General features: G+C 32.3%; 1 protein-coding gene across 1 annotated transcript in view; it reads right to left on the reverse strand.

The window, feature by feature from the left end:
• Positions 1-18,148: 18,148 nt before the first annotated feature.
• Positions 18,149-26,005, reverse strand: part of LOC119622954 (uncharacterized) — a 119,282-nt gene continuing 111,425 nt past the window's right edge. Inside the window, 5 exon segments of the mRNA XM_073018942.1 lie at positions 18,149-18,329; positions 19,732-19,796; positions 19,799-20,762; positions 21,835-22,018; positions 23,332-23,545. Coding sequence (XP_072875043.1) covers positions 18,216-18,329; positions 19,732-19,796; positions 19,799-20,762; positions 21,835-22,018; positions 23,332-23,545 — 1,541 coding nt within the window. The 3' untranslated portion in view covers positions 18,149-18,215.

The following is a 26,005-nucleotide window of genomic DNA, read 5'->3' on the forward strand; positions in this document are numbered from 1 at the left end:
ATAAATAACCTAGAATTCTAACTTATTTTAGGTTTAGATAATAGAGACTATACATGTGTACTGCTGTTTAATCTGAGAAAAAAATTACAAATAATATTGTTCTATGAGTTTTTCTCTTAGTACTACAAAGGTTAGAGAATTTAAGTCATATTTTGCAGTGAATGTATTTCTTTCTAATTCTTAGCAAAACTCTGTCCTTTATAAAAGTTCAGTTTTTTCACTTCAATAGATTTTTCCTTAAATTAACATCCCATTCTCCCCCTTCAGAAAATTTACATTTTAATGTTTGTTATATGTTATCAACTTTTCAGCACAGAACCTTAAATACACAAGCAAATAAAGTGGTACTAGCATAATGTCATGAGAAAACTGGACTGGCAAGAGAATAAGTAAGAATATCATGTGATCTATGTTATGATTGATATTTCTTTATATGAACACATAGATTTCATAAAATTTGTTTGAAAAAAGAATATAGGTTAGAACCAGTTTTCAAAGTTAGTTTGATTTATAACTTTCTAGAATTAGAAAGAAGGAAAGTATTAAATAGCTGCATATTTATAACTTTGATGCCTTTTCAGAAATTAGTATCAGTTTTAAGAATCATTTAATTATAGTTTTCTACTTAATAATGAAATGTGTGGGAGTATTTCAAGCTCCATTGCAAGTGTTTCCATCTGGAGTGTTCTTCTTTACATCTTTTGTATAAGAGGTATTCTCTTGCCATATGCCAACAAGGTCTGAAATTGTGTACTGTATACACTGGACACTTTAATACCAATGAAAATATGATACTTAAAGCCTTCACCATTTTCAGACAAACATGTTTTCCCATATTTTGAGAGACTGTACTTCATAACATATCTGTGACTATAATGTTACAGACATGCCTGGTAAATTTAATGATGTGACAATACACATCACTAGAGAGGTCTTGTAAAGGAAATAACTCAACACCAGATAAAGGAAGGAGGCTGTACTGGAAGAATATTATATTACCATTAATAAACAGTATGAAAATGTACACTTTCACGTGACTTCAACTAAAAAACTACTAAGGCAATGCTATTATCTTTTCCCCAAAAAGTTCTTGTTCTAAATACTTAATTCCTATGTGTAAAAGATTACATTACTTCTTTACATCCTGTTTATATTTTTATAATACATAAATTTGATTCCATAAAAATCAAACATGTTTCTCAACAGATTGTCTAATTTTGTACTGAAGAAATATGAACTCTGTAGGGAATACTTTATTTTAACAAACTTAAGTGAGGCCATTTTTTACCCTCCTAACTCTCAAAAAATAAATGGTAGAAGGAGCTCTATCTCCTTCAGTTCTGCTCTAATCTTAGTTATTTCTTGCCTCCTGCTATGTTTTGAATGTGTTTGCTCTTGCTTCTCTAGTTCTTTTAATTGTGATGTTAGAGTGTCAATTTTAGATCTTTCCAGCTTTCTCTTGTGGGCATTTAGTGCTATAAATTTCCCTCTACACACTGCTTTAAATGTGTCCCAGAGATTCTGGTATATTGTATCATTGTTCTCATTGGTTTCAAAGAACATCTTTATTTCTGCCTTCAGTTCGTTATGTACCCAGTAGTCATTCAGGAGCAGGTTATTCAGTTTCCTTGTAGTTGAGCAGTTTTGATTGAGTTTCTTTGTCCTGAGTTCTAGTTTGATTGCACTGTGGTCTGAGAGACAGTTTGTTATAATTTCTGTTCTTGTATATTTGCTGAGGAGTGCTTTACTTCCAATTATGTGGTCTATTTTGGAATAAGTGTGATGTGGTGCTGAGAAGAATATATATTCTGTTGATTTGGGGTGGAGAGTTCTGTAGATGTGTATTAGGTCTGCTTGCTGCAGAGATGAGTTCAATTCCTGGATATCCTTGTTAACTTTCTGTCTCATTGATCTGTCTAATGTTGACAGTGGGGTGTTGAAGTCTCCCATTATTATTGTATGGGAGTCTAAGTCTCTTGGTAAGTTTCTAAGGACTTGCTTTATGAATCTGGGTGCTCCTGTATTGGGTGCATATATATTTAGGAGAGTTAGCTCTTCCTGTTGAATTGATCCCTTTACCATTATGTAATGGCCTTCTTTGTCTCTTTTGATCTTTGATGGTTTAAAGTCTGTTTTATCAGAGACTAGTATTGCAACCCCTACTTTTTTGCATTTGCTTGGTAGATCTTCCTCCATCCCTTTATTTTGAGCCTATGTATGTCTCTGCATGTGAGACGGGTCTCCTGAATACAGCAAACTGATGGGTCTTGCCTCTTTATCCAGTTTGCCAGTCTGTGTCTTTTAATTGGAGCATTTAGTCCATTTACATTTAAGGTTAATATTGTTATGTGTGAACTTGATCCTGCCATTATGATATTAACTGGTTATTTTGCTCGTTAGTTGATGCAGTTTCTTCCTAGCCTCGATGGTCTTTACATTTTGGCTTGTTTTTGCAATGGCTGGTACCGGTTGTTCCTTTCCATGTTTAGTGCTTCCTTCAGGGTCTCTTGTAAGGCAGGCCCGGTGGTGACAAAATCTCTAAGCATTGCTTATCTGTAAAGGATTTTATTTCTCCTTCACTTATGAAACTTAGTTTGGCTGGATATGAAATTCTGGGTTTAAAATGCTTTTCTTTAGGGATGTTGAATATTGGCCCCCACTCTCTTCTGGCTTGTAGAGTTTCTGCCGAGAGATCTGCTATTAGTCTGATGGGTTTCCCTTTGTGGGTAACCCAACCTTTCTCTCTGGCTACCCTTAAGATTTTTTCCTTCATTTCATAAGTCCCTTTCAATTTTGTTATTTCTTTCCTATTAAATCCACGTATTTCTCATATTTCTCTTAATTGAAATTCAGAATTATTATTTCCAATCAAGTACCTCATATAGTACCTGGCACAAATTATGGAAGGCAAAAGGAGATAAAAGAATCTTCATGACATCAGTCACTGTTCTATTCAGTGAGAAAAGGGTGTTGGTGATGGCTTTGAAGTATGTGTAGCTTATGAGATATTAAACATTGCCAGAGGAAATACAGAAGCTTAATAAACTGCTAACCTAATTTTATGAATAATACTAAATCAAAAGTTATATTAGCTCCTTATAGGGTAAAATACATAATTTTTATGAAATTAGCAAGGCTCTCGCATAAACAATGGTTTTTAAATGATTTCCCATAGAAATCTAAGATACTACAGAGGACCTAGCAGTATTAAGGGATAATGAAGTCACAGCTTCAGAGCCTCCATCCTTTCTTTAGCAAGTTAGCTCTTCTTGTACCTGTTCTATTTTATATAATATGGTTGTATCTAACTTTTTTTAAAAAAACTTTCTGTTCTTCTAAAAAATTTCAAGCTATGAAAGTCACTGATTAAGTCAAACTCCTTCATTTTACAAAAGAGGCAACACAAACTCAGAGCACTTATGTCTTACTGTAGGTCACAAAGCCAATTAGCTCCAGGCCAGAAATGGGCTTTAGGTCTTCTGTCTGAGACTGGCATTTGATGCCAGTGATTTCCTCCATATTTAGGAGAAATGTATACATTTAAAAATATAACTCAGAGAAAATGCATGCATATGGTAAAACTGTCTTGTAGCTCAAACATGTTTAGGTGCAATAGGTTAAAAAGTAGCTGTCCAGCTAAATAGTGAATTCTAAAATTATGAATACAAAGTAAGCAATAGAAATTAATATCATAACATCTCTGAGTGACAGTCAACATAATCAATTTGTAAAAAACAAGTTTGTTAAACTCCAAAAAAAAAAAAAAAAAAAAAAAATAGAAAAAAAGGGAAAAAAGGAACTCAAAGGAGAAAAACTTTATCAAGCCAGGTGATATTGAGAAAATTCTTAGAAAAACTATTAATTTTCTCCAAACAGGACTTGACTTACCAAAATCAATTAATAAATGAATTATCCATGTTCTGGGTTATTTTTAGCAAAATTGAAGACACAAAACAGATTTCTCTTCACCATCTAGCATACTTCTATCTAACCTCTTGTCATTAATTGGTACATACAAAGAAAGTTCTGAACTTAATTTCAAGGATAACTTAAACCCATGCACAAATAATTGGTGAGCCTTCATTTCCCTGGCTTCAAGTTTCCATGTGAGGGCTCATGCTGTCTCTACTTTCCTCTTGGGAGGAGGGAAGATTTATGTAATGAGTAAATTTGGGCAAAGCACATTGAGTGTATTTGTTTGGCTTTGAGTCCCTTTGCAAACGTGTGTCTGCCTACAGTGACATGAGTTTGGATTGGCTGTCATCTCTGCAGGAAGCTGCCTGCTCCTGTGGCAGTGTCAAGTATCTCTTTCTTCCACTTGCAACTGTGTGTAAGAGCCTAGTCTGAGAAGAAATGTTCAGAAGCTCACTGTGGCTGCACATCTGAGCCACATCTTCCCATGAGTTGTCATAAGTCAGCAATAAAGCTGCTATGTTGATGTCTGTCCATTTGATTCTTATGTTCTGAACTCAGAGAAAAAATAGGAGCGTCATTTGCAGCCTACCCCACCACAGCCCCACCAAGATGGCTACATAACACTTGTAAAAATGTTTCCTACTTCCTTGACTTTGTAACTTTATATTCTTCAACACAACCCCCCATGTTAACAAGAGAAAGGGCTGGAATAAAGATTGTAAATAAAGAAATATAGTGAAATCAGGCCGGGCGCAGTGGCCTGTAATCCCAGCACTTTGGGAGGCTGAGGTGGGAGGATCACGAGGTCAGGAGATCGAGACCATCCTGGCTAACATGGTGAAATCCCATCTCTACTAAAAATACAAAAAATTAGCCAGGTGTGGTGGCAGGCAACTGTAGCCCCAGCCACTTGAGAGGCTGAGGCAGGAGAATGGCGTGAACCTAGGAGGTGGAGCTTGCTGTGAGCCAAGATCACGCCACTGCACTCCAGCCTGGGTGACAGAGCAAGATTCTGTCTCAAAAAAAAAAAAAAAAAAAAAAAAAGGAAATAAAGAAATATAGTAAAATCAATCACAATAGTAAAGCCCAACAAATACAATGTTCACTATTTCAACAATAACTTAGTGACAGGCTACTGTTACATTGTACCTGATATTATAAGTTTAAAAATATTGCTGTATTGTCTTTTTGAGACCAATTTGATAAATACATATACATCACACACATACTTTTCCATAATTAATATATTTTCAAGTAACCATGTTTTTAAATTAAAATGTAATATCATTCTGTATTTTAAGGAGCACTCAAGTTTTATGACAGTAATTATACACTCCCATGTAGTATAATCAAATAGGTTTGCACATTTAAACCACTGCAATTCAAGATCAAAATATCAATAATGTCTGAAGGCAATTATACTTGCTAGTTTGTGAGTATTAAAAACATGCACTGTGTCACAGAGAAAGAAAATGGGGAATACTTCATTCACCAAAGACCTGATAGATGAAGCATAGATCCACACATATATTTAAAGTGCAACTCAACATTCTGTGGAAAATGTGCAACTCAACATTCTGATATGACAGTGTTCCACCATGCAACACAATGTTCCACCATGCAACACAATGTTCCACCATGTAAAAAGCTACAGTCTTAGAAATATGGTTTTAGCTTGGACATATCTGTATAACTACATTTAGAAAAGAAGTTGCTAAACTGAATGAACATTTGAGAAATAGAAAAGTTACTTAAATAAATTATTAGAAACCTTTTGAGTCAGTAATGTACTGGAAGTCCAAATCCAATCAATGTAGAAATGAGTCTTCCTCTCTCAAACATTTAAAAAACATGTACCAAGTGACTACTGGGTGCCATACATTGTCTTAGACACACAGGTACTATACAACTTTCAAACCTAAAAAAAAACTTTAAACCAGCTAAGTCTTATCTTTCATTAATGTGGTATAAAGTGAAGATTTCAGTTATCACAAAAACATTCTATGTGCAAAAGGATCCAATGACTGATGTATTTTTGAAGCTAATTTTAATTTTTGAATTTTACAATATAATTTTTTAAAGAACCAATAAAATTATAAAATTCCTTCCCATATATGGAACAAAGCATCTCAGAATTTAAATAAAAACAAAGTAAACGTTTGGAAAAAGTATACATAGTTATCTATGATAGCTATCATAGTGTTAAGTGGTAAGGCTAAACTTAATGTGTTGGTGACAGGTGCAAGAACTGGCAAAAGAGATCAACATAGAGAACACTGGCTTTGACATCTAGCACAACTTCCATCACATGCAACAAAAATGAGGTATTATAATCAGTTTCTCTACAGTTTAAAAAACGGCATAAGAAAGAACTTCAAATTAACAATATTCCAAAATATCACAACCTTGTAAATAAAGAAGATAAATACATTCAGTATCAATGCGATTTTAACATATTTTATATTTAGATATTTTAACATTTTACTTTCTAGAATTATAGCCAAAAATGTCTAAATATCTTCTTGTTTGTAATGCTCCCTCTAAAAACCTACCTTTTGTATTATTTTAGATAATCTGTACCAACTCTCATAGTATTATTAGATGTTTTCCTAGTAGAAATAATTAAATTTTAGCAACTCTAGTAGGCACCTTCTTTCTGTATCTCTAAGAGTTTTGTAAACAATTACATAAGAACTTTTTCAGGTCATTCTAAAGAAGTTATGAAAACATGTCACTGAATCTTCATAGAATTATTAAGTCAAACATGATTTGGCAAACCAATTGCCCACAAAGGAACCCTGCACTCTTTGGAACTACTAATGAAGTTTAAGATGAACTGTCTTTCAACATATCTGGAAATACTAAAAATAAATAGCACTTTGCCCCCTAAAAACTAAGAGAAAATATTTTCTCAAAAATCTTTGCTTGCACTACATTCGTATTTATACATGCTTTCATTATCTTATGAAATTATACATGAGCTGATTATTCTGGAAAAAAAAGATAAGAAAATTTCACATGTGCATCATGATTAAACTTCACAGTAGTATTTAACATTCTTCCTCTTTTTGTACCCAGAAGTGCAGTTTTATGACCCTGAAGCACTTAGACCCTGATCATATCACTCTTTTTTCAGAAAAATAAAACTAAGCTATCAAAATAATTAAAAACTCAGCTAGCTAGGATCATCTAATTTATGTATTAAAACAATCGTTTAATTGTTCCCCTTTATTTAGCAGCAATGCTGTCTGAGAAAGTTTAGATTTGCTCCTCTAGAATTTTTTAGAATATGAAGCCAGGTAAAGAAAAAACATTTCATTTAACATAAGCATACACTACTTTTCTCTGCATTAAAGAGACTGTGAAATCACCATCAAAACTATAAGCCAATGTGCATTGATGGAAATGGGTATTTCAGTGACAGTGATACACATTGAAAACTAGTTCCTACCTATTTATTTTAGTTCAAAAAATTGTGGGTTTTTTAATAATTTATTTTGTTTTTGTTTTTTTTCTCAACAGGGACTCACTAAGTTGCCCAGGCTGGAGGGCATTGGCTATTTATAGCTGTGATTATGATACACTACAGCCTGTAAATCTTGGGCTCAAGTGATTATTTTGCCTACTCAGCCTCCTAAGTAGCTAGGATGACTGCACACAGTTTTAAAATTTCTCCCCCAGTCAAAAATGGAGTATCTATCTATCTATCTATCTATCTATCTATCTATCTATCTATCTATCTCTCTATCTATCTATAATCAATGCTTTAATTTATAGATCTTGTCATTGCTGGCATCATTTTGGGATCTTCAGAAATGGATTCTCACTATGAATAAAATCATCTAGTTGGATTGTAAGATGTCTGCTACATCATCAAGGTAAATGGGAACCCTGCACAGCTTTATGGAATTCTGGGTAGAAAGAAGATAATGGTTTATGTGTGGTTGTAATTGCCATTAAAAGACTCAATATCATTGCCATATTAGTCATCAGTATTTCAAGTGATAGACACAAGTGAACATCATTTTAAAAATTTAAAGAGTTGAATGATTTAGCTATTTTCAAGCTATTGTAAAATTGCACAGCAATAACAGAGAGTTTACAAAAACTGAGAAAAAAAGTGATGTAGGTATAGTGGCAATTAAAGACCCAGTCTTGTGTAAAAAAAATTATAAGACTTTTAACTTAAAAACAAAAAAATGAATCCTTTAAGTGTTCCATGTTTATTTATTTCATAAATGTATTTATTTTAGATTACTTTAAATAATGAACATCTACATGTGATTAACTGTTTGGATGTCAAACATTCACTTCTTATTAGGGGCACAAAACTTGAGATGGTACAAGAAAGCATTAAAAGTGTTATGAACAACAGTTAAACTCAAACCAATCAGAAAGCAAGCCAAAACATCTCCAAGTATATATTTAGTTACTAGGGAATAATATTCACTTTCTAAAATATAACTTAAATGCAGTTTTTAAAGCAAATCAAAATGTGTTACTTAAGTTTATTGAATGAAGTTAACAACTAGGTATTTCATAAAAATGAGAACTCCAGGGACTTTTAGTAAAATTTCTGTTTTCTTTCTTTGTTAACACAGGTAATGTTGACCATTATTTAACATACGAGTCAATTAACTCAGTATTTCACCTACTTAAAAACAAGAATTGCATCAGAAATCTGAAAACCAAAGGAAGAAAGATAATATAACTAACCTTGAACAAGTAGGTCTTTGCACTGTTATTTTATGTAGTAGGCTTCAGGAAGAAATCATGAATTTTTCTTCTAAAATAAGTATTCTGTCGACTCAAACTATTGGTAAGATTTCCAACACAAGGTAAATCTGGGACTGGCCTCCTAGCATGAGTTGTGAATAAAGATCTGGTCTGTTGTTTCTCCAAAAGAAGTTTCTTACTGGTCTCTGCTTGTCTCTCATGAGTTCTATGAAGATTGCAAAAGAAAAAGCTTAGTATTTTATTTTATCCTACATAATTAGAAAAGGACTTGTATTTAAAAAGAAAACCCTTGTATAAGAATAAATAACATTTCCTATTAAACCGTACTTTAACAATGAAGACGTGTGAGAGCATGCCTAATGTATGTAATTATAGGTTTTAAATTGTTCTTAAAAAGTACATATATATTTTAGGAGAATTTCTAACAAAAAGTTTTTTTTTTGCCTGCCATGACTATTCACTATGTAGAAATATATCAAAACGTCATGTTGTATTTCTTAAATACATACAATTAAGAAACTAAAACTAAAAAAGCTATAAATATGTGTTTATTAAACCAGTTTAAAGATTAAAAAAAATTATCCCTCAAATACATTTTCAGGCGTTTGATTTAACATTTCTTGTACATTTTCACGCATTATTTGGGATCAATTAAGCATTTGACACTGAGAAGTAATTCATACAAACAACTCCCAGGGGAGACAAAAAGAACTAAAACAGCTTCAAAGGCAGTCAGCTACTAACATTGTGACCAAGGCATCGGAGGTGGGGCCTGTCCTTCTGTCTTCCACACACACCCTCAGGCTAACAAAAGTGTTATTTTTAACCATTTTGTGAATTATACATCCCTTAATCTCTGTATTAGTAATTCCCCATTTCACAAGGATGTTTTTATAAAGAATAAGAAAACTATACAGGGTGTTTTCTCAGGGTGCTGTCTAATGATAATTCCCAAGATCACTACCAAAGAAAGTTAATTTACCAACTGCCAGAAAGTGAAATGTAGTAGTAATTGTACTTGACCATTTTGGTCTCAATTTTAATCCTCCAAACAATAGTTAAACTTATTAGTATTTCTATTTGGGGACATGTTGAAAAGTCATTTAATGACGATACTACTGTCTGAATTAAATGCTTCAAAAATACTTAGCTGAAAGACTAATAGATCAGGTTGACTAGATGTGAATCGGAAGGGGAAAAAAAGCCATATAAAACCAACAAATGTGGAAGAGACATAAACTCTCCTGGACAAACATTTGGAAGCTCAGTTCATTTACTAACACCATGTTTCCATAATTATATTATCTAGTTAACTTTCACTTCCCACTGATGTTGTGACCCTGTCTCACTAAAAATTAATCTTTTGAGGTAAATTAATGAGCTTATTTTCTATAATTATATTTTGACTGACTAGTTCATTTGACAACAAATCTCTAAATTTTAATTCTTCTAAATAGAGGTGCTCATATTTTTCTAATTCTGTTTTATTAAAGTCTTCTACAGTTTTCATTTTGGAGAGTTCAGATTCCAGATCTTTAACTATCAGCTCCATCTTATTTATTGAAACAATACCATGCTCTCTTAAGTGCTATAGGTTTCCTTGAGTTTCTGCTTGTGTTTAAACAAATTAAAAGTACAGTAACAAACAATTTAATTGGACATTTAAAAATAACTAAGAGTATAATTAATTTGTTTGTAACACATTGGATAAAAGCTTGAGGTGACAAATACCCCATTTACCCTAATGTGATGATTCAGAAAGCAATTTTAAATACATGAACGAGAAGCTGAAGCTTAAAATACTTATCAGCAATATTTACTAAATTGATAATAGCTAATACCTAGATAGGAGGATGAGTTCTGGTGTTCTGTGGCATTGTAGGGTGAATACAGTTAGCTATAATTTATGGTATGCTTTCAAAAAGCTAGAAGAGAGGATTGGAAATGTTCCCAACAGAAACAAATAATAAATGTTTGAGGTATTGAATATACTAGTTATCCTGATTTGAGCATTACACAGTGTATACATATATAGAGAAGATATCACTGTTACTTTATATCCCATAAACATGTATGTACATGTCAACTAAAAATATAAAAAAATTCATCTCTTTAAAAAAATAATAATACGGGCCAGTCTTAGTGACTTACAGCTAATTAATAGTATGTGGCCTGACCATCCTCACTTAAAACAGGGGAAGGGGGTACCAAGCGCAAGCAGTTTGAGATAGAGAGCCTTTTCTAAGCTAATGCTGCAAATCTCATGGTGTAACTCTTACCATATTCCATTTATTCAAAGCAAGTTCCATTTATGAATGCCTAGAAGCTCCAATGTAGGTGATCTGGCTGCCTGCCACAGCCAACGTTCCAGGCAATGGCCAGCATTAACAACAAGACACACAGCTGAGCAAACCTTCAGATTATTGTACTTTCCCGGTCTTTGAGCTGTCCCCAGGAAAGATAAGAGGAACAGTGACAAGCTGTCCTGGCCAAGCTTCTCCCAAATGGCAGATTTATTAATGCAACAAATGTTGTTTTAACCCACTAAATTGTGGGTGATTGTTAGGAAACAATAAAAATAAAAATTGATTTAAAAAATTACAATAGAAAACTTACACAGTAGGAACTAGTCACCTTTAAAGTATGATCTAGTAGAGGTTGATATTAATTTTTTTCATGTCAAACTATACTAATGAGAAGCAGTAGAAAAGTAGAAGACAGACAGACATAAGAGCTACTGAGGAGAAAGATTTCCTAAAATTCCTTTTAATTAAAAATTCTTATTACTAGGCAAGTGTGCTTCTTTAGGATTTCCACTCAAGTTAGGAAATCAGTAAGGCAGGGAAGCAAAGAGGCAAGTTTTGAAGTGCAACAGCTAGAAAACTAAAAATATTTGGTTTAACAATCAAAATCAGACATTATCTGATTTCATAGAAGTAAAATCTTAAGAAAGCTAAGCCGCAGAGTATGAAGTAATCAATCTGGCATTCATTATTCATTTTCCTTTCCTCAATGAGAAAATAAAGAGAACATTATAGAATCATTTTTGATCATCTCAGAAGTAAAATAAATGTAGTAGGTTTTGAATGTTAATAAATTAAATACAATGTACCCTTTTCTGTACTTCACGTTTGTCTATACGAAGAAGTTAAGACCATTTAATCTTTATGTTGTACCACAATCCTTCTTCATATCATACAAAAAAATTAGCTTTGATATTTTGAAATTTAAACAACTAATTTTACTATTGTCTCTTATAAATTGCCTGAACATAACCTATTTTTTAGTGCTGAACTTTTGAGACTTTTTAGTTGAATAGGATAAAATATTTATTCCAAAAAAATGTATGAAGCTATAAAATATACCTGTGCATCTTGATCTATTTAAGCAGAGGGAAGTAGTTACAGAGAATTGTGATTTCTGAGAATGCAGGAACTGTACCAAGAAAAGATCATCCCAGGTGTTATACATAAGAATCAGGTGCCAGGTCAAAAGAGGATCTACCTGTGAACTGCAAGATGATGAATTAGCTCCATTTCCAATGAGAAAAGCTTATAGCCTGGACTGACTCTTCTCCTCCCAGGATGGATAACATCTACAGATGACTGTGCAAATTACAATGAGTTAATAAAACCTAATGCATGAAATAGTAGACTGTAAGAAGATGATGTGACCAAGACTAGATGGAAATGGGACTCAAGAGAGAGGCATTCAATGAGAGACTAAAGGTTTGAATAGAGAAACAAAGGAAAGGACTCTTGTCTCTGTAAGCTTGACTTCCCATCATGTCATGGAGTCAGCAAGGAATAAGCTTGCCACGGAATCTTTCAAGAAACAAAAAGTAAAGATGTTTCTTTATATTGAACTTTTATTATGCATGATAATATATAGCTGGTAATATGCAAAATGATTGAAAAAGAGTTATCATGTAAGTTGATGTGGTACTGGCATAAGAATAGAGAGATCAATGTTTTAGAATTTAGAATCCAAAAATAGACCTGCACATGTATGGTCAATTGATTTTCAACCAGGATAACAAAATTACTACATGAGAAAAGAATAGCATTTTCAACAAATGGTTCTGGGACAAACAGATATCCATATGCAAAAGAATAAAGTTGGCGTCCCAGCAAATACTGTATTTAAAATTTATCTGAAAATTAAATAGCTAAATTTAAGAGCTAAAACTACAAGTTTCTTCAAAGAAAAGACAGGAATAAATCTTTATGACTACATTTGGCAGTAGCTTCTTAGATATAACAACTCAAAATATGGATTAACATTATAATTTAAAGCTGTGGTGCTTGAAAATATACTAACAGTAAAGTAAAAAGGCAAGCCACTGAGTAGGAGAAAATATTTGAAAACTGTATTTCTCTTAGAAAACTTGTATCTACGATATATAAAGAACACTTACCATTCAGAAAGAAAAAGATGACCCAATTAGAAAATGGGCAAAGGAAAGAAATATACATTTCTCCAAAAAAGATATACACATAGCTAAGATGCACATTAAAACAAGACTAAAATTATTAGTCATTAGGGAATGCAAATCAAAACCATGGAGGGGTGCCACTTCCCACCACTAGCATGGAATCATTCCTGGTAAAAATGTGGAGAAATTAGAACCCTCATACTGCTAATGAAAAATGGTATAGCTGCTTTGGAAAATGTACGGGCATAAAGTTAAACATAGAATACCATATGACTCTTCAATTCCACCCATAAGTATGCACCCAAGAGACATGAAAACACATGCAAACACAAAAACTTATACATAAAAGTTCATGGCAGCATTATTAATAATAGCCCAAAATGGAAACAACCTAAAGATCTATCAACTGATGTGTGGGTAGATAAAATGTTTGTTATATCTAGACAATGAAATATACTCAGCAATAAGAGGAAATGAAGTGCCGATACTTGCTACAACAGAGGACCCTGAAAATGTTATGCTAAGTGAAAGAATCCAGTCACAACACGCCACATACTGTGATGTGAACAAGATGAAGCGTACAGAACAGGCAAATATATACAAACAAAGTAGATCGGTGGTTCCCTAGAACTGAGCAAGGAATGGGAAACCGGTGGCTGACAAAAATGTAGAATTTCTTTTAAGAGTGATAAAAATATTCTAGAATAGACTGTGTTGACGATTGTGTAACTCTGTGAAAATACTAAAAGCCGCTAAACTGTGCACTTTCAAAGAGTGAATTGCATGGCATGTTAATTATACCTCAATAAAATTGTTACCAAGAAAACTGATTTGATACTAGTGACTTGAAGTCATAGGATGGTGTACTGCTTGCTTTTATATCATTGGCCAGGGTTCAAGACACAGAATGAGCAGTATGCCATCTTATAGAAAAAGAATACATTAAACATGTATTCTTCTAAGTCCATAAAATTAAAAAACAAATCTCTTTCACTTCTCAAAGCACTGAGAGATTTTTATTTCCCCAAAGTATTTGGGTACCTCTTTTGGTCCCAAAACGTACTTGATGTGTTAGCTTATTCATCTGAATATCCATTTCAAATAGACCAGTTTTAAAATCTCCATGGAAATTAAGCTTTCCATTTTCACATTCCTTTAACTTCTTTTCTGTCATTTCTAAAAGCTCCTTATATCTGCAGGAATGTACAGAATGACTAAATCAAAATGTTTCAGACTAATATTTAACAATTTCTTTTCTTTTCTTTTTTTTTTTAAACAAATGTGTTCTAACCTACAAAGAAACAAATCAATAAATTATCCCTCTCTCATTTGTTTCAATGTAACACAGTTTGAAAACATTCTAACAAAATTTAACTTTATGTAAGTAATATGAAGAAAATTTTACAACATATATGACAGATAAAGGATCGATATTATAACCATATATAGAGTTTTTATAAATAAACTATTAATATTTATTTTAGTATTTGGTTGGAAAGTAATCATGATTTTTGAACCACGATTACTTTTGTACCAACCTAATATGTTAATATAAAATACTAACCTATTATTAAATACGAGTTTTCACTCAGAGATCAGCATCAAAGGGGAAAAGCATATTTATATGTGAATATTTGCAAAAGACACAAAAATACATTTTTGATACATTTTGACCACAGTCTATAGGAAGAAAAGAATACACACACAAAAATTATCACAAAAATTATTCAAAGTAGAATAGAAAGAAAAGAAAACAGTCCGAGTTGAGGAGGGAAAAGGAAATGAGAGATCATGTGAAGACTTAACGACAGTTGTAGGAAGAGATCTAAAAATCTTTGCTAGCACAGTGCTAACAAAGTGAAAGGCATCCAAAACCATGCAGAGAAAGATAATGAGAGAAAAATATTAATTGGAATCAGAGAACAAATTAAAGTTCTCAGCAAATAGAAAAGCAGCCATGTTGGGGGCTTCAAAGGCACTGAGGAAAATTCTATTTTTACTCTCGGTGGCAGAAACACAATTACTCATTTTACTCTTTTTTAGGTAATGCATATTTTTATTATAACATATATATATAATATATGTGTATATATACACATGTGTGTGTGTGTATCAAAAACAGCAGAAGTTTAGTGATATATATACATAACTCACATACGCATGGGAGGTACCAGTAGAAAATAAGTAAATATCCATAATATATTTAAAAACTAAACAGAATCAAAGAGACTGAAATAAAAGTTAATCGAGATAATTTTTGATGATGTTTAAAAACAACAAGGGCAGATTTTCAGATATTAAAGAACAGCAGATATGCACACTACCACCCGGAAGATTACCAAATACAAACACATCTTCAGAAATAAAAATTCAAAGTAGATAATGAAGAGAGCAGTTGACATTATATGCCAAAGGCATTGCCATTATTGTTTTCAAAATCATTAAAGAATAAGAGTGTGATATTTAGGTATTCAAAAAAGTTGCAGTTTGTGCTGTGACTCTGATAACGCATTAAGATTGAATAATTTGTTTAATTATAAAAATGCAGGTTAGGTCAAATTTATATCTCAGTTTTAATAAATATGTTGAAATTACAGTTAATATATATTTTTAAAGTTCTAAAATATTGAAACCTTACCCAGTTATTTCTTTCCTGATTCATTTTTTTTCTTTATTTCCCAATCCAAATTATGCTCCAGAGATTGCATTAAGTCACAGTACATTCATTTAATTTCTCTTTTCTATATTCAGTCTTTTAAAGAAGTTAAATTATTATTAAAAATCTAGAGACACTCTTCTTTCCTAAAAATATTATTTCTCTTGAGTTCACGAGTTATATATGTGTAAACCATTTTATAATATGCAGTTTATACACTTTATTCCAATAATGACAGATTGAAACATAACCTTTTTTAAAACAACCCAAAATGATTTATACTTTCATTAGTATCATTTGAGGAATTTAAACTGCCAAAATTTATTTGGTAAAAAAGTTTTTATGCATAAAATACTAAATGCTAACAATAAGTGAAAAAATAAGTAGTTATATTTATATTTTGGTGCCAAAGATGCCCTCAAAGCATTGTCATCAACAGTTCACAATACTCCAGGTTTGTTTATTCAGATCTAAGAAAGATAATTTTTTGAAAGCTCTCATTTGGTCCCCATAACATTTCTGATTCTTACCTAACTTCAGGATAAGTTAACTACGTTCATTCTCTGTAAGCATTCTTTTATGGTTTTTTGATTTTTCTTTTTTTATTAACCATTTTTCTCTAGATACAGTTTATGTGTTTTCCATGTTTATCATTCTCAATATTGTCAACTTATAATGGATTTATTAAGATGTAACACCACTGCAAACTGAGGAGACCCTGTACTGTGTGTTGAAAATCCCTACTCAAAAATGTGAAGCTTCAAAATCTGAAACTTTTAAAATGCAGACATAATTTTTCTCAACAGTCAGAAAAAATTTGATTATTGACTAGAACAATTCTCCTCTATTAGAGTGATTTCTGTTTTATATTTATTGATTGAAATATATTTCAAATAAAACTTTATTATGTCAATGTCTGAAAAAATAAATTATCAGTATAATAAATTTAATTGTGTTGTAACAACTGGTAAGATAGAATATTTTCAATTTATATAATAACAGGTAGCATGTATGTCAGATATAATCCTCTGCTTAGGTAAATTTATAATAAGACATGATTACGTCTCATGAAAAAATAAAGCAATGTACAACTGAAAGTTAAATTGTTCTGCACCAACTAGAAAACACATCCTGAAGCATAAGGTCAATGAGAGTCAGAACAGTCAGAGAAAGCTTCATGAAAATGGAAAATGTGTCCACCAAGTCTGAATGAATGAGGACAGATGAACAAAAACTGAAAATGGAGGAAAAGCATGAGGAAGGCAGAGAGATAAGGAAATCGGCCCAATTAAGTAAATGTAAAATCCAGTGGCAGAGAAATAAAAACATAGGTCCACACAATAACTTGTAAGTGAATGCTTATAGCAGCATTATTCACAATAGCCAAAAGGAGAAGCAGCCTAAAGATCTATCAACTGATGAATGAATAGCTGCTGTAGCCATGCAATAGAGTATTATTGGACAGTAAATAAAAATGAAATACTGATATGTACTACAAAATAGATGAACCTTAAAAACACTACGCTAAGTAAGAGAAGCTGCTCATTAAACACTACAAATTGTATGATTCCATTTCTATGAAATGTTCAGAACGGGAAAATCTATAAAGACAAAAATTAGATGATGGTTGCCTAGGACTGGGGAAGGTGGAGAAACATAGCAGTGAGTGGTGGTGATGACTAAGACATACGAAGTTTCTCTTTAGGGCGATGAAAATGTTCTGAAAATGATTGTGGTGATGGTTATACAACATTGTGAATATATTAAGAGACATTGAGTTGTACAATTTAAATGTGTGAACTGTATGATACGTGAATTTTTTTCCCAATAAATTTCCTTCTTAAACATCCAATGTCAGTATCAAGATAATTTCCTTTATTTTCTATTTTGAATATGCCTACTACACATGATCTAAATATGTATATGTTTATACAATATAATTAAAAAGAAAAAATAAAAGAATTGCCTAGCTATTCAAATATTGTGTATATTAACCTAAACATTTGCATTTTGGAGAGTAGTATAATGTCCTTGGCATCCATTCACAAAAGTGGAGCTAAGAAATAAGATAATTTTCTGGAATATTCCATTACACATTCTTCTTTGATTAAATATGGCTTGCCTCACCATGGCAACATAAATCACTGAAAAATACTGTTTATCTGAAGAATAGTCTCTCAACTTGTGGGATAAACAATGTATAATTCTTAATCTTCTTAAGGGTAAATATTATGAAAAAATAGGTAATTATAAGAAAAACATTGCAGAATGATAGCCACAGTTTTTAAAATAAGCATATTATAAATAGAATTGTAATAAAACTAATTATAATGAACATATAAAAGAAGTCTTCCCATGGAAATTAATATCATAAAACAATTTATATTACTTAACCAGCTATAGATTCACTGTTGGCATGTTACATTTAATACATACTTGACTTTTGACTTGAAATCATTTCTTCATTAAATCCTATATCTCATCTTTGAGATTAATGTGATAATGTGATGTAAGTTCTAGTGAGGTCTCAGACACACACTGTTTATTGAGATCAGCCAATTGTTTTTGAAGTTGTCTCACAATGACCTGACAAGACATATTTGTTATTGATTTTGTAAATCATCTTATCAAATTAACAATATTTACTTTTAAAAAAATCCCCAAATATATTGATTCAGCTTATTTTCTTCATTTGTACACATTGCTGCTTATTACTGAATCCACTCAAGGACAAAAGAAGGTGCTATCTTCCTGCCAAACTGGTAGTCTCTTACTAGACACCAGGTTCATCCCACTAGTCATTTATTTGTCCCCTAATGAATCTGTAATGCTTCACAACCTACTGCAGTCTCCAAAAAAAAAAAAAAAAAAAAAAAAAATAGTTGGGGCAGGACTGGTGGTGGTAAATTCTACACAGTGGAATGCTTGCTTTCTTCTATATTAGAAGCACAAATCAACATCAAAGTTCCTCACATATTCAATCACCTGTTGAAATTTTTCCAATAGATTTCTATCTCAGAATAAAACTATTTTTATTTTAAAACCTTTAGAGACCCTAGGTAACCTGCTCTCCACATCTCTCCTGACCTCAGCTGCTATGTTTCTCTTCTCTACTCGCTTATTTTGTACTATACATGAACCTTGCCACCCCACATGAATTGTAAAATGGGGATCCAATGCAAAGCTAATAAATCACAGATAGCTGCAATGACCTTTCTCTGGGATATGATAGTCTTTGAGCTTTGAAATATAAATTATGAGCAAATTATTTGTAACAATATTCAAAATAAGTTATAAATACCAGTGGGGTGATTAAATCAAATTTGATATTATAAAATTCACTACATTTTTCCTAAGGTATTATTTAATAAAATGCAGATGTCTTTAAAAAATTGAGAGGTTATAACAATACATAATTTGAGATTCAAATATGTTCAGATTTAAGTCAAATTGACATAAATGAAAATAAAATTATATCAACTAAAATATACAAAAAGCTACTGAAAAAAAGTATTATTACAAGATGCAGAAATGTACACTTCAAAATACACTTCAAATACACTTCAGTTCCTCTGGAAAATTTATAATTAATTGTCAAGGTAGATTGCTGAACTGAATCTGAATTTCAAAATACTAATTGCTGATATGGGCATTCCCATTTATCTGCTTCAATGTGGTCATAAAATGTGGTGACAAAGAGACATTAAAACCTTTATTTCAACAGTAAAACCCAATGTCATTAATGTTCATCTATTAAAAATCTTAAACTTAAAATTTCATCAGTGACACAATGTCTTTACTCAAAGTGTAACGTCTCTCTCAGCTTTAACTTTCATTTGGTGGAGATGAGGTATGTTTCTAAGCTGACATAGTAAGTATATTTATCATCTGTTTATATTCTACTAGATTCAGCATTTAACCAACACCAAATATGCTTTAAATTTTCTTTCAGGAAGGTTGACAAGTATTTATATTTTTTGATACTTACTTCTCTTTCTTCTTTCTCTTTTTCATATTTATATATACAGTTTTTTAAATGGTTACTGTAATTACATTTTTCTCTTTTAGGAGATGATGTTGCATTTTCCCCTCAAGGAGCTGAATATTAATTGTTATCTTGCTTTTGTTATCAGCTTTCTTATGTGCATGAATTAATTGCTGTCGAAGCCACATATTTTTGCTTTGTAGTTGAAATAATTTCTGCTCCAGAGACTCCTGCTGTTCATTGTGTATGTTCACATTATCTTGTTCATTTTGATACATGTGTTCAGCTTTCTTCATTTGATACTGTGTTTCATCTCGCTCTCTTTGTGCATGTTCTGAAACCAATGTATTTTCCCTCAGAGCATCTCCTGCATAATTGAGATTAATTTTTAGGCTTTTGGATTTCCTTTGAGCTTCAGCAAGTGGTTGATGGAGCACCTGATTGTTATATATTGTATTATTCACATCAACATTAATTTTGCCTTGCAGAGAAGCATCTCCTGCAATGTGGAAAGCAAGTCCTTGGCTTTTTCTTGATGTCAATATTTGATCACGGTCTTGTATAGCAGAAGCCAGTCTAGGATGGTATGATTCAATTTCTCTCTCCCGTATTTCTTTGTCTTGTTTTTCCTTCAATTTAGAAGTGAGCATTGTGCTCTCAGCCATCGGAACTTTAGGCTGCTCACTATATTGAGATGCCCTTTTTGTTAATGATTCCACTTTCAGTTTTAGAGTCATTTGAAGTTCAGCAGTTTTTTCTTTTAAAATCTTAATTTTCTTAAGGTATTTATCTTCATTCTCCTGGCGTTGGTGTTTTAGTTTGGCTATTTCCAGTTTTAGCATGGCAATTTCGTTTTTCATTTGAAGTTCAGCAGTTTTTTCATTTAAAATCTTAAGTTCCTTAAGGTATTTATTTTCATTCTCCTGGCGTTGGTGTTTTAGTTTGGCTATTTCCAGTTTTAGCATGGCAATTTCCTTTTTCAACATGCGATTTTCATGTAGGAGATAATTTTCATTTTCATGAGTGTGAGAAACCTAAATAAAACAAAATAAACTTTTAGCTAGCAGTCAAAATGGCATATCATGGTTCCTCTGAAACTAAAGAATAACTTGTACATTTATACAATGAAAGGGTTTTTATAAGTAGGTATCAGTTGAAGAACCATTGAATCAAAACTTCAAATGCTATAGAGCATAAATTCCCCAAAGTTCAAACATTTATTTGAAGACAATGAATTCATGAAAGTACAAAATAAATGATTAGAGAATTTTTAAGAGCCTCAGAATTGAAAAAAAAAAATGTTCCCTGAATTACAACACACTCAACAGCATAAAATAAAAGATTAATCAATTTGACTGCCTACAAAAACTGGGTTTACACTCTGATGTCTAACTTATACAAGATCCCATACTAAGAGCCTTAGTGCTGCATATATTTAGACAGAAAAAATTTCCCAAAGTTCTTTCAGTTCCTTTTTCCTGAGAATATCTCTAGATATTCTATTTTTTAAAAATATATAGTTAATTTTAAGAATTATATTTATGAATTTTTGATAAATTGAGACATTGTAACAAGCACTTTTAGGTATCACAATTCTGAAAGGAAAAGATTAAAAATATAAACAAGTTGTAGGATTTTCTCCCAGTCTTATGAGTCTACATCCAGGACCTTTCCACCAAATCTCAGTTAATTCTACTGGGTAAATATGGAAATATAAAAGAAGTCTTCAATTTCCAAAACAAAAGAAAGATGATAAAATCTAGAGAGCCCTACATAGAAAACCATGAGCTTGTTTACTATGACAATAACTTTTGCTTCCTCTTCATAATGTTTGAGTCAGTATTAAATGTTAACTATGTTGCTAGGAAAAAACTACATACTAATAAATTATCACTAAGTATACGGTAGGGATAATCATTGTTTTCAAAAGCTCTTTCTACTGAAATAAGATACTACATGGATGTCATAATTTATAACAAATAACCGTAGCTACAAAAGTGATAATTTTAAGATAACATTTTTGTCTGATTTAGATCTGAATAATTCATACTAAATCAGAGGGAAATAAAGTTAGAAATATAAAATTTTTATCAGAGATTGATTTACCTGACTTAAATTACTTCTTACACTCTTCACTTCCATATCTTGTATTCTGAGAGCCTGTTCAGGTTCTTGTTTCACTTCTAACTCTTTCCTATGTTGCTCTTCGATTCTTCCTAATTCTTTCCTAAGTTTTTCATTTAATATATTGGCATTTCTTCTCTTCTCTTCTTCTTGGTTTAAAGTCAATCTGCCATTAAACATACTTATCTTAAAATTCATTTTGTTAGAAAATAGAATTCACTGTGAGATATATTTATTACTACATTAGTTTATTACTCCAATAAAATTCCTATATTCTTGAATTTTTTTTTCTTTCTAGTTCTCAGGTATTTATTACTCGAACCTCTTCCAAATAACATACATACTTGAAAAATAGTGAGGAAAGAACATCTTCTAGTTAGAAAGTTTCTCATACTATTAACGACTGTTTCTCTAACTAGCACTGACTGTTATGGAAAAGAATACTGGAAGCTATCCAGCAAATTCATAAGTTGAAAATTACTTTTTAAAAATCTTACACAGTCAAAATTACTCCACAATGAGGACAGATCATTTAGAGTTAACTGATTAAAGTGACTGATTAAAGTTAACTGGTTAGTTTTTATGAACAATATACTGATTTATTAGACATAAATATTCATACTTATAAAATATGGCAAGTATCCCTAAAAATAATTTTAATATTAAAATCTCAGATTAGGTTAAATAGTCTAATATCTGATATCCCATATATCTTTTGCTTCTTTTTTAAGTAATGCTTTAAATGTATCTTGTTGATTATTATATATTTTATCAACAAATTTTAAATCTCTTTTATCACAAGACAGAATATAATACTTAAAGAATAAAAATAATATGCATTTAACATAGAACTCTGAATTAATTTTATTTATGTAGGAGAGCAAGAGATGTTGAATAAACTAATAAATTATTCTGTATTTTCTCTACATTCCATGCACATTAAACGTGTATAATTAAAAGAAATTGATTTTGGGGGAGAAAAGAATGGCCATTTCACACTCTGTTTGTTGAGCTGTAAATGAATATAAATTTTCTTGAGAATAATTTAGAAGCAACGAACAAATAACTTCTTATAAACTTCTTATAATTTAGTCAAATATTTATATATTGAAGAATTTATTCCAAGTCAATAATTAGAAAGGTAGAAAAATATTTGCATGCAGTTATGCCTTGCATCACTTACAATACAGAAATTTAAAAATCAAAAAAATTAATTTGTTAAGTAAGTTAAGTAAGGATTTCCAAATAATGGCCTTCTATATAGCCATTAAAATTGTGATTTAAATAAATATGCATTTAATTATCAGCAGAAATATTCACATTTAAGAACTTGTATTATTTAAAAGAATTTGACACTCTACAAGACAGAGAATTTTTTCTCCAGCTAAACCTCAGAAAGTAAGTCAGCTATTACAAAAATATCCTACATAATTTTAGTATAAATAGTTGAAATATTCATTTAAAACTAGGACGTCATACCTCACACTGCAGAGCTCTTGTTCCCATTTAACTTTTTGATTCTCTAACTGTGAATTTATTTCTTTTGTTTCTGATAGTTCCTTTTTTAGTGCACAAAACTTATTTTTCATTCGTTCAATTTTTGCTGCAAGTTTTTCACAGTGATCTTTTTTAAGTTCCCTTGCTCTTTTACAAGAAGGAACTGCATCCAAGCTTATTGATAGGCTAGTTGAATCTGTCTCAAGGAAGAGATAGAAATAAAATATATTAGTACTTTTGGGATATAAAGGGCTGCATATTTTAACAATCACTTATACACTGAACTACTGGGGGAAACTCACTCCTGATAATTCACATGGGTTCTTTTCTATTTCCCTAAGTTTCAGTTGATCTGAGAAATAAAGGGAAAGAGTACAAAGAGAGAAATTTTAAAGCTGGGTGTCTGGGAGAGACATCACATGTCAGCAGGTTCCGTGATGCTCCTTGAGCTGTAAAACCAGCAAGTTCTTATTAGCGATTTTCAAAAGGGGAGGGAGTGTACAAATAGGGTGTGGGTCACAAAGATCACATGCTTCACAAGGTAATAAAATATCACAAAGCAAATGAGGCAGAGTGAGATCACAGGACGGGCTGAAATTAAAATTGCTAATGAAGTTTCGGGTACACATTGTCATTGATAATATCTTATCAGGAGACAGCATTTGAGAGGAGACAATTGGTCTGACCAAAATTTATTAGGTGGGAATTCCCTTGTCCTAATAAGCCTGGGAGCGCTATGGGAGACCAGGACTTATTTCATCCCTTTGTCTATGACCATAAAAGACAGCCGCCCACAAAGTGGCCTTTTTAGAGGCCTCCCCTCAGGGACGCATTCTCTTTCTCAGGGATGTTCCTTGCTGAGAAAAAGAATTCAGTGATAGGTCTCCTATTTGCTTTTGAAAGAAGAGAAATATGGCTGTCTTCTGCCCAGCTCTTCAGCAGTCAGAGTTTAAGGTTATCTTCCTTGTTCCCTGAACATTGCTGTTATCCTGTTCTTTTTTCAAGGTGCCCAGATTTCATATTGTTCAAACACACATGCTCTACAAACAATTTGTGCAGTTAATGCAATCATCACAGGGTCCTGAGGTGACATACATCCTCCTCAGCTTATGAAGATGATGGGATTAAGAGATCAAAGTAAAGAGAGGCATAGGAAATCACAAGGGTATTGATTGAGGAAGTGATAAGTGTCCATGAAATCTTCACAATTTATGTTCAGAGACTGCAGTAAAGACAGGCATAAGAAATTATAAAAGTATTAATTTGGTGAACTAATAAATGTCCATGAAATCTTCACAATTTATGTTCTTCTGCCTTGGCTTCAGCTGGTCCCTCTGTTTGGGGTCCCTGACATCCCGCAACATCGAACAAATATATATTGATTGGCTACCATGTGGAACGCATTATACTAAGCTCTGAAGATTAAACAGAAAAAAAAAAAAAAAAACCTCTGCCCTTGTTTAGCTTAACATATACTGAAAAGCAAAGCCCCAGAAAAGTGGCAATTATAAATTCAGATAGATACTTTAAGAAAACAGATTGCTAAGAATAAGATATATACTAGGCCCATGCAAAATTCCCCTGAGGAATGTACGGTTACACTGTGGAAAGAAGATTGAAAAGGAAGCAGCTGAGCAAAGGGGGAAGAAAAGCATTTTATCCAGTGTGTGGCATGTGCTGAAGCTCTAGAGTAGTCTGCCTCCAGCCAAGAGAGAACAACGGGTATTGATTTTTCTTCTTAGCTCAAATAACTAAAAATAAAACACACGAAGTACATTAAACATTTTTTTTAGACACCGAACATTAGGCAAAGAAGACGATAATCCCTGAAAAACAGAAAAAAAATTGGGAAACAAACCTTATGAATGTTTCAGCTTCCTGCCTTGACAGAGATTCCAAGACATGACACAGGAAGAAAAAACTGAAGTGGAACCTACCAGACTCTCTTGGTTACAGTGATGAAGCTTAGAGTCTGGTAAAACCAAAGCAGAGAGACATTACAGAACAAAGCACTAAGGAGGAGAGGGATATAGAAGCAACAGCAAGAAACCCCTGGAAACCCCCTCCCAGTATTTAGCAAAATAATAAAGATTGCATGTGAGACAGAAAACTACCTAAGAACAAGCTGTCATTCTCAGCAAATTCTCACAAGAACAGAAAACCAAACACCGCATGTTCTCACTCATAGGTGGGAACTGAACAATGAGATCACTTGGACTCAGGAAGGGGAACATCATACACCGGGGCCTATCATGGGGAGTGGGGAGGGGGGAGGGATTGCATTGGGAGTTATACCTGATGTAAATGATGAGTTGATGGGTGCTGACGAGTTGATGAGTGCAGCACGCCAACATGGCACAAGTACACATATGTAACAAACCTGCACGTTATGCACATGTACCCTAGAACTTAAAGTATGACAATAACAAAAAAAATTTAAAAAATAAAATAAAAAAAAGACCAAGCTGGGTCGGAGTGGGGGACTTATAAATTTAGAGAAAATCACACCTGGTGCTCACATAGTGGCAAGAAGAGTATCTATTTTTATAGATTTACCTGGAAGACTCAGACTTCACAGGAAAATGAATAGTCAGAAAGGCCTTGCCTCAGGTGTGGGGAGTTAGCTCAAACTATAAAAAGCAAAAATGAAAAGGAT

This window comes from Chlorocebus sabaeus, chromosome 9, assembly GCF_047675955.1.
Source record: "Chlorocebus sabaeus isolate Y175 chromosome 9, mChlSab1.0.hap1, whole genome shotgun sequence".
In the NCBI taxonomy this organism is placed as follows: Eukaryota; Metazoa; Chordata; class Mammalia; order Primates; family Cercopithecidae; genus Chlorocebus; species Chlorocebus sabaeus.